This window comes from Aotus nancymaae, unplaced genomic scaffold (assembly GCF_030222135.1).
Source record: "Aotus nancymaae isolate 86718 unplaced genomic scaffold, 86718_ANA_hifiasm-v0.15.2.pri h1tg000010l, whole genome shotgun sequence".
NCBI lineage: Eukaryota > Metazoa > Chordata > Mammalia > Primates > Aotidae > Aotus > Aotus nancymaae.
Window position 1 is genome coordinate 79,293,245 of NW_026988421.1, and position 17,727 is coordinate 79,310,971.

The window sequence follows — 17,727 nt, forward strand, 5'->3', positions numbered from 1 at the left end:
TACCTACCTCTCTCCCCGGCTCTATGGTCCTAAAGGAAGAGCTTGGACCTTGGATTGAAAGCCCAGCCCTGCTGTCTACAAGTTGGCTGGCTGAGACAAGACACTCTGCTTCTTTGAGGCTCAGTTTTCTCACCTGTGAAATGGGATGAGCGCATCACACCAGTTAGGCATGAGGATGGAATAAGGGCAGGTGCAGGTGCTTCTGCTTGACATGAGAGCTGTTTGCTGCTTTTACCACCCTCTCAGCTCTTCCACTGTTCTCTGACCCACAAGAACTAGGGCTCAGGCCACATGCCTTGGGCAATAGTTCTCAAATGTGTCTATGTGGAAGCTTGCTTCCAAGGGCTCACCAGCAAGTCCAGACTCCACACAGCTGCCCTGCAAGAAGGAGGTGACAGTGACTGAGTTCTTGCCTGCACAGAGGACAGGTGTCCATAGAGCTCCCAGCTGGAGTTGAGTGGTTTCTGGTCAAGAAATGTTCTCTGATTTTACACATCTGGAAGCTACCATCTCAATCAGGTCCCCTTAAAAGTCTCCCCCCATCTCCCTCCCTCCCTCCCTCCCACCCACCCTCCTTTCCTTCCTTCCCTCCCTCCCTCCCTCCTTTGTCAGATGCTGTATGTGGTCCTGTGCTGGGATCTGGGGGCAGACACAAGAATTATGGCCTAAAAATAGGGGAGTAGGGAGACAAGGGTGCTCATGCAGACAGCCAATCAGGCTGCTACACCTGCCTTTGCAGCAGAGCACGGGAGTGTGGCAGGAATTTGTCATGGCAGAGGGGACATCAGAGCTGGGGTGCAACGGAGGAGCAGCAGCTTTCCAGGTAGTTAAGGCAGGAAGCAGTGTGGTCCAGAAAGAAGAGATGACAGGTGTCAGTCCCCAGCGACAGTGAGCAGAGGCCTGGGCGCTTGGCGGGTGGGTTCACATCTTGTATCTGGCTGTTTCTTGGCTGAGTGACTTTGGGCAAGTTGCTCAATTGCTGAGTCTCACTTTGCTTCATCAGCATGACAAGATTAAAAATGCCCATCTCTCAGAGCTGTTGTGATGATAACTAAGGTAATGTCTTTAGAGTCTATGCACTACAAACCACAGCTGTCCTTCTAGAGGGGCCACTGCTGTGACTTCATGGGGACATTTCAATGGGGGTTTCACTGGGCAGGTGTGTATGTCCAGTGTTTAGGAGGCGCTCTTGAAGCAGATCTGTTGCCCTCAGGAAGTCCTCTAAGTACACATGTGACTTTGCCACGTAGAGGGAAATTATAAGCTAGTGTATTCAAAACAGGAGCAGCCCTTGTAAGCAAAGCTGTTCCATTACAGCCAAGTCGTGTGCATCTCAGCTCCAAAAGAGAAAGTGACCATTCTCACTGAATCCTCCTGGCAACAACCTTGGGACTGGCTGAGATAAGACACTCCACTTTCAGGGCCCACCCTGGACTGTTCACTCACACCCTGGATGCCCATCTCCTTCCCTCACCCTGCCTGACGTTCTCAGCCACATGCCCTCCCCTGGCCTCTGGGGGCTGAATGCCCCCTGCCTCAGGGCTTTTGTCAGGGCTGTGCCATCCATCTGGCCTATCGGACCCATTTGCTCACAGCATCTCACTCTTTGTAATAATTTGTTTCCGTCTTTCCTTGTCTCCTGTCTGTCTTCTCCCCCAGGGCTGAGAGCTCCAGAAGGAACCAAGGACAGGGAGCCTGTCTCTTCCAGCTCTGGTGCCCAGCAGGAGAGCCAGGCTCATAGGAAGTCTGCAAGCAATGTTTCTGAACGAACTTATGAAAGGCAGGTCTTTTTATACCCATTTCATGAGTGAGAAAACTGAGGCAGAGAGAGACAGACACACACACCCATAGAGAGAGAAGGTGAGAGAGAGACACACACACAGATACACCAAGAGAAGAGAGAGAGAGAGAGAGAGAGAGAGAGAGAGAGAGAGAGAGAGAGAGAGAGAGCGAGCGCAGCTCTAGCCTGCCTATGTGCAGGGTTGAGGTGGGTGTGAGAGAGATGCGTGGGCAGGGCTGTAGCTCCAGGTGTCCCTTAGGGCGAGCGCTGGGGTCCCGGGGCGGGCGGGTGGCTGGAGCTTCTTCGTGGGCGGGCGCAAGGGGCAGGCTGGGCGGACGCAGGCGGGAGCCTAGCAGACGGCTCTGCTCTGCACGCCGGCAGCAGGCAGCATCGGGGCAGCAGCAGGTGAAGCAGTCGCGGCTCTGCCAGGCGCCGGTGTCTCCTGGGGACAGGAGTGCGGCTGAGGGCGGGGGCCGAGTGGGCCCGGTGCGAACCCTCCGGGAAGCCGGGCGCCCTACCTGCCCTTGGCCCCGCGCAGAGCGTCACACTGGATCTGAGGAGCATCCTGCCCCACTGTGGACCTCAGTCTCCTCACCTGAGACATGGGCGGCCGGCCCCATTCTCACCCTGTAAGCTGCGAACCGAGGAGGTAAGGGGTGCATCTGAGGTGTCTGGGCGCTGTGGGCATTAGGTGATAGTAGCTTTTGCTGAGATTCAGGAGACAAAGCAAAGGGCCTTCCCTATTCTAACCCCACTGGAGATTAGCATTGTTAGTGTGATTCATTCATTTTCCTGCGATTGCCTGGGAAGGCAGGCTGCAGGGGGTCCCTGTTGGGGCTTGCAGCTGGCTCTAGTTTTTGATCTGGAGAGCTCCCTGGAGACAAAACTCAGAGACACCATTTTACTGACCTTGTGTAACAATCCACCCTCCCCTTCCTAGACTCGCCACCCCCTTGGGTGTGCCTGAGGACCCTGAGGTCCCTGGTCTTCACTGGTCAGTGTACCCTAAGCCCAGCAGCCCCAGGCAGATGCCAATCACCACCTTTTTCAGTGCTCCTCCTCCTCCTCCTGTCTTGGCCCTCTCCTCCAATCCATTTTCTATATCCAAATGATCTTTCTGGAATGTTCTTGGGCTTGCTGGTCTGGCCCACCGCTCCAGCCTCATCATCTGCCACCCTGGCACCAGTTATTCTGCTTACTTTTCCCAGCAGGCTCTGTTCCTTCCTGCCTGTGTGCCTTTGCTCATGCTGTTCCTTGCACCTCGAGTTCCCTCCTCTCCCTGTCTCTTTGGCTGGTTGACTCCTTTTCAGCCTTCGAGCCCTGCACCACTGCCACTTCTTCTCTCGTCTCCCTGCTCCCTGCTCCTTCTATGATCTCTCAACTCACAGACTTCTCATTCATATTGGTGTTGGCAATGGCGATGAGTTCTATCTGCCTTCGTGCTGGTCAGTCCCTCTGGTCTGGGAGGGCCATGGCTGTGTAAGTCATCTTTGCAGCCCTTGTTTCTAGCTCAGGGCTTGACACACATTTATTGAGTGGGTGAATGAAGCAGTGAGCATTTTCTGCAGCCCTCCCCGCCCAGTACTTCCACTCTGATCATGCTGTAGGTAGTCATTTTTTCTCCACACTGCTGGCTGAGCCCTGCTGATGGTCACCCAGAGCCTTGGGTTCTGGCCTATTTGCTGCTTCTGAGTGCAGTGCGTCTGCCACAGGTTCATGCAGCTGGGACTGCTCTTTGTCTTATACTGGGCCTGGTGTTTGGCGCTGGAATAGTTTGTCATGTTCAGCCCCAAGTAGACCTTTTTGTCAGAAGACCGTAGTGCCAGAGAAATCTTCCTGCCTTTAAGATCTGGTGTCCTAAATAACCAGACTGTAAACTATCAGGTGAATTTGCAGCTTGATCTTGTCAATGACAAAATGAGACTCTTTTTTTTTTTTTTTTTTTGAGACAGAGTCTCACTCTGCTGCCCAGGCTGGAGTGCAGTGGTGCACTCTCTGCTTACTGCAACCTCCGCCTTCCAGGTTCAAGTGATTCTCCTGTCTCAGCCTCCCGAGTAGCTGGGACTACAGGCATGTGCCACCAGACTTGGCTAATTTTTGTATTTTTAGTGGAAACCGGATTTCAACATGTTGACCAGGCTGGTGTTGAACTCCTGACCTCAGAGACTCACCTTTATAAGTAGATCAAATGCACAGTGGCTGATTTTGGCCTTACTTTGTAAAAACTGCCTGAATGTAGCAATTGATCATGAAGAAAATATGTGTGCTCAAAAATACATATGGCCATTACACGAGATGTAAAGAATATCTCAAATAGGGTTTTCTGCTATGAATAGTGTTTCACAGGATGGGGCCTATGGGCAATGTTCATCAGAATCACATACTACTTATGAAATACAGATTCCTGGGCCCCAGCCTGTACTCACTGAACTACATCTCCTGGTGGAAGGGCCCTGGGATCTGCACTTTCAATATACTTCTAGAGTGATTCTGATGTTTACTCAAGGTTGAGAACTGCAAACCTGTGGGATTAATAATGACTCGAGAATCTGAGAGGTGTCACAGTGATGTGGGTAGAGGTATAGTGGTTCCCGTATAAAACATCCATCATTGGTACTACCACGGGGGAAGTGTGGAGTCTAAATTCCAGCTCAGTCTTTATCAGGGGATCCATTGTGCTGAGGAGGTCCTCAGAAAAGGAACAGGCTCTCCCAGGACATGGAGATGTGGAGCAGTCCGGTGTGCTTGTGAGCTGCACATTGCATCAGTGACTTGAACACAGTCATAAAGTGGGTTCTGGGGGGGACACTGGACACCTGTGCCTTTGGCCAGGTGTGTCTGCACATGGTGGGTTGTAGGAGGAAGCTGCTGTGCTGATGAGCCAGTCTTTGCATACCGGGTAGTCTTCAACTTTGCCAGGTATCACCTAAAAAACAAGGCTGGCAGGGCAGGAAGGGGCTGAGACCAGGAGGGTGCACTAAGTGTGGATCCCTGAGGCTTTGGTTCTGTCTTGAAGGGAATAGGGTGCCATGGAAGGACACAAGCAGTCCTGGTCAGAGTGGCATTTATTGCTGTCGTCATTCAAGTAAAATGTGACAAGGGGCTTTCTACCCATGCACCCTGAGCAACTCCGTCACTACATACAACACTTCACCTTCTTTTTCATCAGGACAGCCTCAAATCCCGAGGCTGGAGGGAATTGGTAGAACAAGTTCTGGCATCAGATGGCCTGAGTTTGTAACTGGGCCCCGTTACTTATTAGCTGTGTGACTATGGGCAAGTTGCTTCCGTCTTGGAGTCTTAGATTCCTCATCTTTGAAATGGATTGATAATACCTACCTCTGGGAATAAACTAGCTAACAGACGAAAGCCCTGAGCACAGTCCCCGGCATGCAACAAGTGCTTCTAACAGGGTGGCAATCACTGGATGCCAGTGTCTTACTGTAAGCCGTAGGTAATAGCTCCTCCAGGAGCTATTACCTTGGGATGGAAGCAGCTGAGAGCCTTTCTACCTGGCCCTGCTCCTCCCTGGATTCTACCCTGGGCATGATCTCTGAGTATTGTTTGTCTGTTTGCCTTACAGGCATCATCCCTGAGGTGTATCGCTTAGCTCAAGTCTTGGAATCTTTTCACATCCACCATGAACACCTCTCACCTCCTGGCCTTGCTGCTCACAGGGTCCCCACAGGGTGACAACAGAAGCAAGCCCCCGGACATCCCATACAACTTCTCTGACCATTGCCAGGATTCCGTGGATGTGATGGTCTTCATCGTGACTTTCTACAGCATTGAGACCATTGTGGGGGTCCTGGGCAACCTCTGCCTGATGTGTGTGACTGTGAGGCAGAAGGAGAAGGCCAACGTGACCAACCTGCTCATTGCCAACCTGGCCTTCTCTGACTTCCTCATGTGCCTCCTCTGCCAGCCGCTGACCGCCATCTACACCATCATGGACTACTGGATCTTCGGAGAGACCCTCTGCAAGATGTCAGCCTTTATCCAGTGCATGTCAGTGACGGTCTCCATCCTCTCGCTCGTCCTCGTGGCCCTGGAGCGGCATCAGCTCATCATCAACCCGACAGGCTGGAAGCCCAGCATCTCGCAGGCCTACCTGGGGATTGTGCTTATCTGGGTCATTGCCTGCATCCTCTCCCTGCCCTTCCTGGCCAACAGCATCCTGGAGGATGTCTTCCACAGGAACCACTCCAAGGCTCTGGAGTTCCTGGCGGATAAGGTGGTCTGTACCGAGTCCTGGCCACTGGCTCACCATCGCACCATCTACACCACCTTCCTGCTCCTCTTCCAGTACTGCCTCCCGCTGGCCTTCATCCTGGTCTGTTATGCACGCATCTACCGGCGCCTGCAGAGGCAGGGGCGCGTGTTCCACAAGGGCACCTACAGCTTGCGAGCTGGGCAGATGAAGCGGGTCAATGGGGTGCTGGTGGCGATGGTGGTGGCCTTCGCCGTGCTCTGGCTGCCTCTGCATGTGTTCAACAGCCTGGAGGACTGGCACCATGAGGCCATCCCCATCTGCCATGGCAACCTCATCTTCTTGGTGTGCCACTTGCTTGCCATGGCCTCCACCTGCGTCAACCCATTCATCTATGGCTTCCTCAACACCAACTTCAAGAAGGAGATTAAGGCCCTGGTGCTTACTTGCCAGCAGAGCACCCCCACAGAGGAGTTGGAGCATCTTCCCCTGTCCACAGTGCACACGGAAGTCTCCAAAGGGTCCCTGAGGCTAAGTGGCAGGTCCAACCCCATTTAACCAGGTCTAGGGCTTCTCCCTGCCCTGTCCCTTGCCTTTCACTTAGCTAAGTGGGAACACTGCAAGCTGGGGTGGCACCCAGCATTCCTGGCTTTCTGTGGCCTAGATAGGCTGGCAAGAGCCGTTTTTGCATCCATTTGCATCATGAGGACTGGCATCTTGATGCTTCAGCTGTTTGTTCCTGGGAGAATTCTAAGCACAGATTCCAGAGGTCACATTAAGCCTTGCAGCTTGAGTTGAAAGATGCCAGAGCCGGAGATGTCTGCTGGTAGCAGGCAGAGTTCATTCTGGTGACACAGCAACAGATGCCTGGCCTGGGAACCCAAGGATTTCACCTCCACCAGTGAGACCACAAGGCCACTGTGAGGGGAGGGAAGGTGTGCTTGGAGTCAGAGCTCTGGACCTTGGTCAACTCCGAGATGGTGCTTCAGAAGTGGTAAAGAATTCTGCATATGCAAAGCAGTGGGATTACTGTCATATTGCTAGAGCATCCAGCTGAAGAGAATGGATCCGGCAGTCTTGGGTCATAGCCTTCTGCAGCAGGAATTCTAGGACTCACTTCCTACTCCATCCCTTTTCTCTATCACTGTGTCTTCCGTCTTGCATGGAAATCAGCCTGCAAGTTCCTCTCCTCGATGAGATGCGAGCACCTTGCGGGGGAAATCCATATCGTCATGGAGCTTGTGTCCTACATGCCATGAACAGGCCCTGGCACAGGGAGAGAGCTCCAGGTGGGGTTTCCATGGTGGGTCAATGGTAAAGGTGCCACTCACTGCTGAATGTTTGGTGCTGGACAGGAGTCCAGAATGGGAAGTGGCCAGGGCTCAGGCTGCTATAGCCACAGTCTCCTGCCTGCCCTTCCTTGCCTCTCAGGACCTCATTTGATATGGCAGCTGGCCTGAGACTCTGTGGCTTTCCCCACTGTTGACCCACTACAGAGGCCTCCAGAATTCAAGGCCAAGGCTGCAGTCTCCTTCATTCCATGTTCTGACCACTGAGCTGACTTGCCCCAGATAATGTGCCACGAATCTTCCAAAGCTTCCCCAGGATATTGGGCATCCCAGTGGCCTTCAGTAGGATCAGGGCAGGGAGTCCTGGGAGTCTGACTTCATGGGGCACTGGCTGAAAAAAGCAGGGGTCCCCTTCCTCCAGCCAGCCAGGGTAAAAAGAGAAAGGGCTCCAATGAGTGTGAATATCTTACCTTGGGTGTTATGGCCCAGTCCTCTGGATGCTGAACCAGGCCCAAGGCTTCATCTGTGTGTGGACCAGACAGCCTGTCCTTGCAGGGAAGGAAAGGGCTGTTTAGCTTATCCCTTCTTTTGGTCACATTTCCCATTCGGTTCTTTTGTTCATTTTTGTGTTGGATTTTGGGCAGATTTCTTGAGCCACGCTCTTGGATACAGTTTGTGCTTGTTCTGTGGTGCCATCTGCTGCTGGTTGCTCCAGGTGACCACCTGCCCAAAATAGATGGGTCCTGGAGCAAAGCCCAGGCTCTGGGACCTATCTATTTTGTAAAAAGTCCACATGTGCAAAGCAATCCCCAAATGCCAGAGGAACCAAGAGACTAAAGAAGGAAGCAGACAAATCCAGTTTGTTAGTATTGGGTGATTATTTATTTATTTATTTTTGAGATGGAGTGTCGCTCTGTCACCCAGGCTAGAGTGCAGTGGCACGATCTTGGCTCACTGCAAATTCCACCTCTCAGGTTCAAGTGATTCTCCAGCCTTAGCCTCCTGAGTAGCTGAAACTACAGGTGCGCACCACTGCATCTGGCTAATTTTTGTATTTTTAGTAGAGATGGGGTTTTGCCATGTTGGCCAGGCTGGTCTTGAACTCCTGACCTCAGGTGAACCACCCACCTCAGCCTCCCAAAGTGCTGGGATTACAGGTGTGAGCCACTGCACCCAGCCAGTATTGGGTGATTTATTGAGGGAACTTACAGGCAGAAGGGTAGTCTTGGGTCTTCACTGTTACTCTTGGACCCAAGGCTTATATACCATAGAAAAGGATATACGTGCTCCAGCAAGACAATGAATGGCAGCGTGCCACAGCAGTCGAGAATCCCATGTGGACCATAACCCAGAATTTGCATGATAACATCAAGCTTGTCTTGATCTAAAAGCAGGAGTACATATTCTTATACTCGGGACAGTAAATAAAGGAGGAGTCAGGAGGCATTCATGGGACTGGGGCTAATCAGAAGTCAACATGGCAAATTCATCTTGGGATGGAGTCACTTTTGTCTTCACATCATCCCAGAAAGATGTCATTGTCCAAGCTTCCCAAGGAATTGGGGGCCTCAGGCCCCCCTGGATCCCATCCCATACAACTGCCTAGAGCTGCTTCTTATTATTAGTCTCGATGATGCCAAGAAGCTGGCGACGAAGATGATTTTGGGTGCAGACATGCTTGAGGATGGAGGTCCAGGCCAGGCATCTGGGGAAGGTGCTTGGTGCTAGGAATTAGGTAGAAGCCTCATTGAGTGTCATCAGTGCCCCAGCATCACCTGGAGCTTGTAGGTATGTAGAGTCCTTGTTGCCAGCCCAGCTCGATTTAATCTGAATCCACATTTTATCAGGATCCCAGGTTAACTGATGCACATTAAAGTTTGAGAAGCTCTGCTCTAAGAAACGGATTGCCCTGAAGCCTAGAGTCACTGGATAAGCAACTGTAGACACCTATCCTAGTTCTGGAAACATCTCTAAAATTGTTATTACTGAAAAGGTGCATTCAGTTTTGGTTGTCTGTCTCATCTCTGGCTGCATGTGTTCATATTTCTTGTGAGACCTTTATATTCTTTTGATAAATATTTGCCATATGCATAGTTTTCATAGATATGTTCATAGTGAACATGCCTTTTTGTATTCTGCTCTATTTCACTTAAAACTGTATCAACAGTTTTTTTTTTCATCTTGCTAGATATCATTTTTTTTTTTTTTGAGATGGAGTTTCACTCTTGCTGCCAAGGCTAAAGTGCAATGGCGCGATCTCAGCTTACCACAACCTCTGCCTACCAGGTTCAAGCAATTCTCCCGTCTCAGCCTCCTGAGTAGCTGAGATTACAGGCACCTGCCACCATGCCCAGCTAATTTTTTTTTTGTATTTTTAGTAGAAATAAGATTTCACTATATTGGCCAGGCTGGTCTCAAACTCCTGACCTCAGATGATCTGCCCGCCTCTGCCTCCTAAAGTGCTGTGATTATAGATGTGAGTCACTGTGCCCAGCCTAAATATCATTTTTGATGGCTGCTTATGAGTGTAGAAACTGCCCCAATGAAAGCCAGCACCTCTTAATATCTCTTGCTCCCAGGGTGTTGCGGGGGGGCATCTCTAGCCAGCAGGTGGACCCTCTGCTACTCATTGTGGGAGGAACCCCTTTTGCAGAGGAGGATTATGACTGGAATTGGAGATTCACACCACAAAGACTGACTGGGAACCCTCAGAAGGTGCAAAACCTTATCACATCCTGACTGTGAGTACTAAAATCCTGCCTAATGCTAGTCTTTCCTTTCTAAAGTATTGATGTGGCTTTTTTTTTTTCATTATAAATGTAGTCATATTCATTCTGAAAGATATACAGTATACACAAAAATAAAATGAAAAAAAATTATCAGGAGTTCCACCACTCAAACATAATCACTGTTTACATTTTGGGGAATCATTTTAAAAGTTTTTATATGCATAGTCATATATACATACATCTGTTTTTTAAAAAATGTTTGAGATCATAGTGTGTCCATATGGGTACTTATATATTATATTTAAGGATTGTTTTATATCTTTTTTGTTTAACCTGATAGGAATTTTTATTCACTTGTTTATTCATTAAACAAATATGTCCGACACCGTGTTAGCTGCGGGGATGCAGTGGTTAGTAATCAGACATTGTCCCTGTTCTATGGAATTTAGAGTCCACTGATAGGTATATCCTTTATCCTTAATTATCATCTGTTGTGGCATTCTGAGCTGTTTCTAGACCTGTTGCATAGAGTTTTATGATGAACATCTATGCAAAGAACCTTTTCTATATTTGAAATTATTTCCTTAGGAGAGATTTCCAGAGGTGGAATTAACAAAGGGCATGGACATTTCTCAAGGCTCTTGATGTGTACTGCAAAATTGATTTCCAAAAAAGGGCTGGAACAATTTGCACTCCCTGAAGAGCGCTCATTTCACCGTACCCTGGCAACTGTTGGGGATTTACCACTAACTAAAAGACTTTGACCTGAATCGCCTGGACTGGAGGGTGTCCCTGCTCCTGCCTCCAGGTCCAGCAAGCACTGGGGGCACTGACCTTTGTAATGTTAGCTTGACCCTGTCCCTCTGTGAAACCTTTGGGGGCTCCACACAGCCTTTAGGGTTGCGGGACCACATAACTTATCCAAACAGGGATACTTGAGTATGAAAGGGGCTGCCATGGATAATCACACTGGGACCACAGGCAAAATCACCCTGGGAAATGGGAACATGAGGTCATCCTACTATAAATAAATCCGATCCCTTTAACATAGCTTGAATTCAACCCTTTCCACCATCTGGCCCCAACTTACCTTTCCAGTCTCTTTGCATCCTGACATATCACACGATCCGGTCACAGTGGGCCTACAGTTACCAACCATGCGTTGGGTGTCACTGTCTCTGTACATCTGCTCCTGCCATTCCCTCCTCCTGCCTCCACCCACTCCAACCCCCGCCAGGCTGCAATGCCCCCTTGCCCTTCTGTGTAGGTCCAAATCCTACCCTTGCTTCAAAACACACATTAAATAGTACCATTCAATACTGCTTTCATTCGACAGACATTTACTGACTGCTTATGATGTGTGAGGCACATAGAGCACAAGACCGAAAACATCCCGCCTCCTGTGGACCTTTAATTTGTGTGTGCAACTGTGACAAATGGTCCTAAATATGGACACAAAATGTTGTGTCGGAGAGTCTGCCCTGTTATGATTTTGAATAGACACACCCACCACCCCACAAGGTTGTGAGCTCCTTGAGGGCAAAATCCAAAAGGCTCATCCTCCACCCCTGCAGAAGCTCTGACACAGCCTTGGATAGAGCAGGCACTCAAGCATTTGCCAAGTGAAGAATTAATACTAAAAAAGCTTACCTATTCAGTCTGCAAGAGTTTTCTAACAACTAACTTGGGGTTCTCCATGAATCTGAGATAAAGGGAAGCCTAAGTTTCCACATACCTTAGAGAAACACCCCAGGCCCTACCACTGTGACTCTTGTTCCACCCTGATGCTGGAAGAAACGGAAGTCACGGGATTCACTGATTGCTGCTTCTCGTGAGGTTGTGACTCATCCAAGGTCACACAGTTAGTGACTGAGCCACTGGAGGGGTCAGGAGGTGACACAGGAAAGACTCAGAATTGCATGAGTGGATAAGTCACCAAAGGAGTCACTGGAGTGGAGGGGTCTGGAGGGGGAGGTGACCCTGAGAGCTCGAATGGCCAGAGAAGAACAAACAAGCTAATAGCCCCAAGGACCTCAATTGTTCCCAGATCCCATTCGCTGTCATCTGAAGACTATTACTTCACTCTGTCAGTGTTCTCTGCTCCTTTTTGCACAAAACTCCTCCAGAGCCTTGTCTAATCTTTTTCTCTCTCTCTTTTTTTGTTCTTTTAGAGACAGGGTCTTGCTCTGCCACCCAGGCTGGAGTGCAGTGGCATGATCATAGCCCACTGCAACCTCGAACTCCTGGGCTCAAGTGATCCTCTCGCCTCAGCCTCCGGAGTAGCTAGGACCACAGGTGCATACCACCATGTCCAGCTAATTAAAACATTTAAAATATATATATATATATATATATATATATATATATATATATATATGTCTTCCTACATTGCTCAGGCTGTTTTTTCTTTTCTTTTTTTTTTCCTTTTTTGTTTTGTAAAGACGAGGTCTCTGTTGCCTAGGCTGGTCTTGAACTCCTGGCCTCAAGTGATCCTTTTGTCTCGGCCTCCCAAAGTGCTGGGATTGGCATGGTATACTGTCCCTGGCCCTCTGTCTAATCTTGAAACTTCCATTTCCTCTCTTATGTGCTCACCAGTCCATTCATACAGTTCTTGCCAAGGTCATGAACGACCTCTATGTTGTCAAATCCTGTGGCAGTTCTCAGTCTTGTCTGACATGGTTGTCAGCAGTAATGGGACATTGGTCACTTCTTTCTTGACACTCCCGCTTGTGGCTTTCTCAGGGAATCATGCTCGAGGCTCTTCCTGCCTCATTGGGCTCTCCTTCCCCATCTCCTTTCCTGGACTCTTATTGCCGTGACTTTGGGACATTGGCGCATCCCCAAATCCCCAAGGAGAGCCCTGGAGGTCCTCTCATTTCCTTGGTGAGCTCACCCAGTCTTCTGGTGCTAAATGCCCCCAAATGTGTCTCCAGTATAGACTTCTCCCTGACCTCCGGATCTGGGTGTCCAGCATGCTTTGTGTATCCTCGACACCAGTCGGCATCTCAAACTTGGCACATCAAAAGCAAACTCCAGATTTGTCCCCACTACCTCTTTCCTCAGTGTCCCCATTTTCAGGAAAGGGGAAGTCCCGCTTTTCACAATCTTTGGGATTACCTCCTAGTCACACCCCACATCCAATCTATCAGTGAGTTCTGTAAGCACTGCCTTCAAAATGTTCTCAGAATGACCACTTCTAACTGCCTCCAGGCTCTGTCCCCGGTCCAAGCCACCATCCTCCCTGCTGAGATCATGGCAGAGGCCTCCTTTCTGGCCTCATTCAACAAGAGTGATCGATTGAAACCAGTCAGATGCCTAGTTCAAAAACTCTGCTCAAAACCCTCCAGTGGCTTTCCATCATGCTCAAGGAAAATTTCACGGTCACAGTCTGCACCTTCCCCACACCCACTCCTCTTCGGCAGTGTTTGCTTCTCTGCTGTCTTTTGAGCAGGCTGAGACCACTCCTGCCTCAGCCTGTTCTACTTCCTACTCTTGCTGCTTAGAATTCCACCCCTTGATATCAACTTTCTCCCTTGCTCCCTTCACCTAAAGTGAACCTTTATTACAAGAGCAGCTTCTTGCCTGGGCATGGTGGCTTGTGCCTGTAATCCCAGCATTTTGGGAGGCCAAAGCAGGGGGATCACTTGAGCCCAGGAATTCAAGACCAGTCAAGACAACACAGTGAAACTCCATCTCTACAAAGTTTACAAAAATCAGTTGGGCATGGTGGCACAAGCCTGTATTCTGAGCCACTTGGGGGGCTGAGGTGGGAGGACTGTCTGACAACAGAAGATTGAGGCTGCAGTGAACTGTGACCGCACCATGGCACACCAGCCTGGGCAACAGAGCGAAACCCTATCTCAAAAGAAGGAAGAGCAATTTTTTAAGCATCCTGTAAAAATATAACCATCTTCCCTCTCTCTTCCCTCTTCTGCCCACTTTCTGCTGCAGGACTTAGCACATTGGCTGGTTCCTTGTTGAGGGTCTCCCTCCCTCATTAGAATGTGAGCCCCATGGAAGCAGGCACTGTAGATGTTTCATTCACTGTCCAGCTCTCACAAGAACAGCCATTCACGAGAGGTTCAGAGGAAACATCCATAGTATAAGTGAATTTCCAACTGTTATAGTTCATCTCTGGAGAGCTGCACTGCAACCTCTTTTTTCGTGGAGAGCGAGCATCTGGCTTTGTAGCTGCTTGGTCCCAAGATTGACAGCCACTGTCTGCTAATGGTGTGACCCGAAGCAGCTCCCTTTGCATCCTGGTTTCTGGTTCCTACTTGTGATGATAAACACTGGCTGCCATGTATTTAGTGCCCCAAACACTGTGCCAGATGCTTTATATGCATTGCCTTCCCTCAATCCTGAGATCAGGAAGATGAAGAAACTGAGGCTTACAGAGGTGAAATCGTTTTTTTCACATTTTCAATAACAGGCAGACTTGAAACCCAATCAGTCGTCTTCCAATGTCTATGACTTAGACTGTTGTAGCAGGAAAGACAGTTGACCAGATGACCTCCAAATGGCCTTGAAGCTCCTAGCTGGAGAGTTTGAGTTTTATGGCAATGGAGAGGCACTGAAGGGTTTGAAGCAGGGGAATGGCATGGTCAGGTTATGATGGAGGAAGAGCAGTCTGGCTGGATTGGCCTGCATTCCCCCAAAAGCAGAAGCTAAGGCAGAGGTCTATGGACTTTTCTTTTATTATGAAGAAAGATCCCAGGGAACAGAATGAGGAATACGGGGAAGGAGACAGGGAAGGAGGGAGAGCCGATCTGAAGCTGTGCTACTGAGCTGGAAACTGATTCCTCGATATCTTTTACAACCATCTCAGGACAGTTTGAATGAAAAAAGAGGTAAGAACTCATCCATCAGTTCCCATGTTCCCTTGGCAAAGGTTCACCCATGGAGCATTACCTCCCCATACTCTGGGGGCGCACAGGAACGCTGAACATACCTGGATGTGAACAGAGCAGCTCCTGTGGAGGTGAGAGGGGTGTTCGGGGTGTGAGGTGAGGTGCCATCAGGTCGCACCTGTGTGAAGCCGGTGAGCTCTCTCAGAACTGGTGCCTCAGTGGGTGCTGGACCAAGAGGCCAGTGAGGACAAGAGGATCAGAAGCAGAGCATAAACAGCATCTGATTCAGGGTCAGAGGAGGTGGTGTGGGCTGAATTGTGTCCCCCCAAACTCACATATTGAATTCCTAACCCCAGTACCTACCTTTGGAGGTAGAGTCATCACAGATATGATTAGTGAAGATGAGGTTGTACTGGAGTATAGTGGGTCCCTAATCCAATGTGACTGGTGTCCTTATAAAAAGAGGAAATTTGACACAGAAACACACAGGGAGAATGTGTTGTGACAATGAACGCAGAGTTCAGGGTAGTCCTTCCACAAGCAAAGGCATGCTGAAGATCGAAGTGAACCACTAAAAGCTGGGGGAGGGGCACCCAACAGGCTCCCCCGCAGCCCTCCAAAGGAACCAGCCCTGTGGACACCTTGACCTTGGACTCGCAGCCTCCAGAACTGTGAGAGTTTCTGTTGTTTTAGCCTCTCTGTCTGTGACGTTTCATTGTGGCAACCCCAGGAAACTAACGCAGGAGTTGAGATTGGGGGCAGGGAGGCCCGTTCGTTGCGGGCATCGTGTCAGTCAGGCACTCAGTAGCTGGCGAAAAACCCAAACACCAGTGGGTGGTGGCAAAATGGGGAACTTACCGGCTCGTGGAATGAGGCTCTCCAAAGGAAGTTCTTTGACTTCAGCCTTGGTTCAGGGGTCTGAACGACGATGGTAGGGCTCTCCAGTCCTTGCTCCCTTGTCTCCACGTGTTTTGAACTGCACGTATATGTGCCCCCAGAATTCCTATGTTGAAACCCTAATCTGCAATGTGATCTGGAGGTGGAGACTTCGAGAAGTGATTAGATTTAGATGAGGTTATGTGGGTTATTCATGATGGGATTAGGCACTTACAAGAAGAGACCAAAGAGCATTCTCTCTCTCTCTTTCTCTCTCTCTCTCTGTCACTCACTCTGTCTCTCTCTCTGCCAAGTGAAGATACATCCGGGAAGCATCCATCTGCAACCCAGGAAGAGAGCCCTCACTAGGAAACAAGCAGGCCAGTACCCCAGTCTGTGGGACTTCCCAGCCTCCAGAACTGTGAGAAATAAATTTCTATTGTTTATAAGCCACTCAGATTAAGGCATTTTGTAACAGCAGCCAGAACAGACCAAGAGAGATGCCTGAGTCTTGATCTCTGGAGAGAGCTTTGGCCAAGGCCAATGCAGCCATGAAAGAGAGAGAGGCAGGGCTGCACCATGGCTGGCTGGAGTGTGGACTGATCCAGAGCTGGTGATGGGCCAGAGGAAGCCAGCTCTCCAGGGCTGGATCTGGTGAGAGGACATGGAGGTCAGCAAACAAGTTGGGGTCCTGAGGCAGGGGTGGGGGCGGGGTTCAGCAAGGAGGTCTTGGTGGACAGGATGGGACAGTGGGCAGAGGAGCTAGTTCTCCAGAGCTGAGACCAGAGATGACACGAGGTAAGGGGCCCTTCACCTGTGTTCTGTGGCCTCACTTCTGCAGAGTATTGAGGCCAGCTTCAAGATCAAGCTTCCTGGCTGGAAGCTGGGAGTGGTTGCTGTGGTTCACTGAGTTGCAGGATACTGTGATGACTGAGGAAATGCTGGAGAGACCTGAAAGTCCCCCAAAGAAGATACCTGATTCTTACAGCCCTGTGGAGAGGCAGTCTGGAAGGTCCTTCTTTCTAGAGTATCTCTTCAAGGTTCTGATACACCTCACAACCCCTGCAAATATAGACAGACTGGACTGTGGCTCCCGGGTCCAGAGGAGATATTGGGAGAGGGTCGGCGGAGCACAGCAAGGTGTGTGCTTGGCCGGCAGCAGCCAGCACTTCCGGCCTGGGCAGCTGAGCAGGCGTTTGCAGGGGGACTTGACAATGAACCCGGAGCAGGAGGGTATTTGGGAGCGCGGCTGCATAATCGTGGCCTTGAGGTTTCTTGTTGTTTAAATGTCACCACTTGTTTGAAACGAATTCCTGTCAGACTGTGAAAAGTTTATCAGTGTAATTGGGTGCTGGCACAAAGCTCTCTTAAAATACATATCCTTTCATTCAGAAAGCTGTTAACGGGGCATTCGATTAGGCATCTTTTTGACTGCCAAGGAAACCGTACTGAAAGTAGGACATGATTCAGAACAAAGAACTCCCGCTCGCGGGCGAAACCTCTGCGATAGCCATATCTCCCCCACCAGAGAGTGTGCTTTGTGATGGCTGGCAGCCTGTGCCCCTTGGAAATGTCATTTGCAGCCCCTTCTGAGTTTATGACTAAGGAGTGGGTGGTGGATCTACAAAGGATTTCCCAAAGAGAGGGCCTCCTTTACATCCCTTTTGTTCTGTGGACTGACCCACCTGTCCCAACCCATACCTGCAGTAGGTGGGAGACTTGTGCCTTAACTGGGCAGCTGTGAGCACCAGTTTTTTGCCCAAATTCCTGGGTGCTGTCTGAGCGTGCTGCCGTTTGGTGGTGGGGTCTTAGTCACGTCCTGATGGAGAAAATGCAGAGGTTTTCTCATCAGCGTATTTAATGATTCAGAGGCAGGGTCTATCCCACTTTTTGTCTAGTATGTAGCTTTAAAACAGTTACACACGACATGGGACAGTACGACATGAAAAGAGAGAGGTTTATAGAGGGAGGTGGGAAGAGTGCCAGCCCTGCA

At 49.9% G+C, this 17,727-nt stretch overlaps 1 protein-coding gene across 3 annotated transcripts; it reads left to right on the forward strand.

The window, feature by feature from the left end:
- The first annotated feature begins 612 nt into the window (after positions 1-612).
- On the forward strand, positions 613-6,950 carry LOC105731036 (neuropeptide Y receptor type 4-2). Of its 3 annotated transcripts, XM_012472594.2 has the most exons (3): positions 2,146-2,429; positions 4,181-4,336; positions 5,364-6,950. In XM_012472594.2, exon 3 carries the CDS (start codon positions 5,421-5,423, stop codon positions 6,546-6,548), a length of 1,128 nt encoding a protein of 375 aa, XP_012328017.1. In that variant the 5' UTR covers positions 2,146-2,429; positions 4,181-4,336; positions 5,364-5,420; the 3' UTR covers positions 6,549-6,950. The 3 variants fall into 3 exon arrangements, with proteins under 3 accessions (XP_064229782.1, XP_012328017.1, XP_012328018.1); XM_064373712.1 differs by lacking the exons at positions 2,146-2,429; positions 4,181-4,336 and adding an exon at positions 613-888 and having other exon boundaries at positions 5,364-6,834; XM_012472595.2 differs by lacking the exon at positions 4,181-4,336 and having other exon boundaries at positions 2,152-2,429.
- Positions 6,951-17,727: the final 10,777 nt, after the last annotated feature.

Bases quoted from the DNA above. Each gene is read 5' to 3' on its own strand.
- LOC105731036 (XM_064373712.1), top strand. From the start codon at position 5,421: ATGAACACCTCTCACCTCCTGGCCTTGCTGCTCACAGGGTCCCCACAG.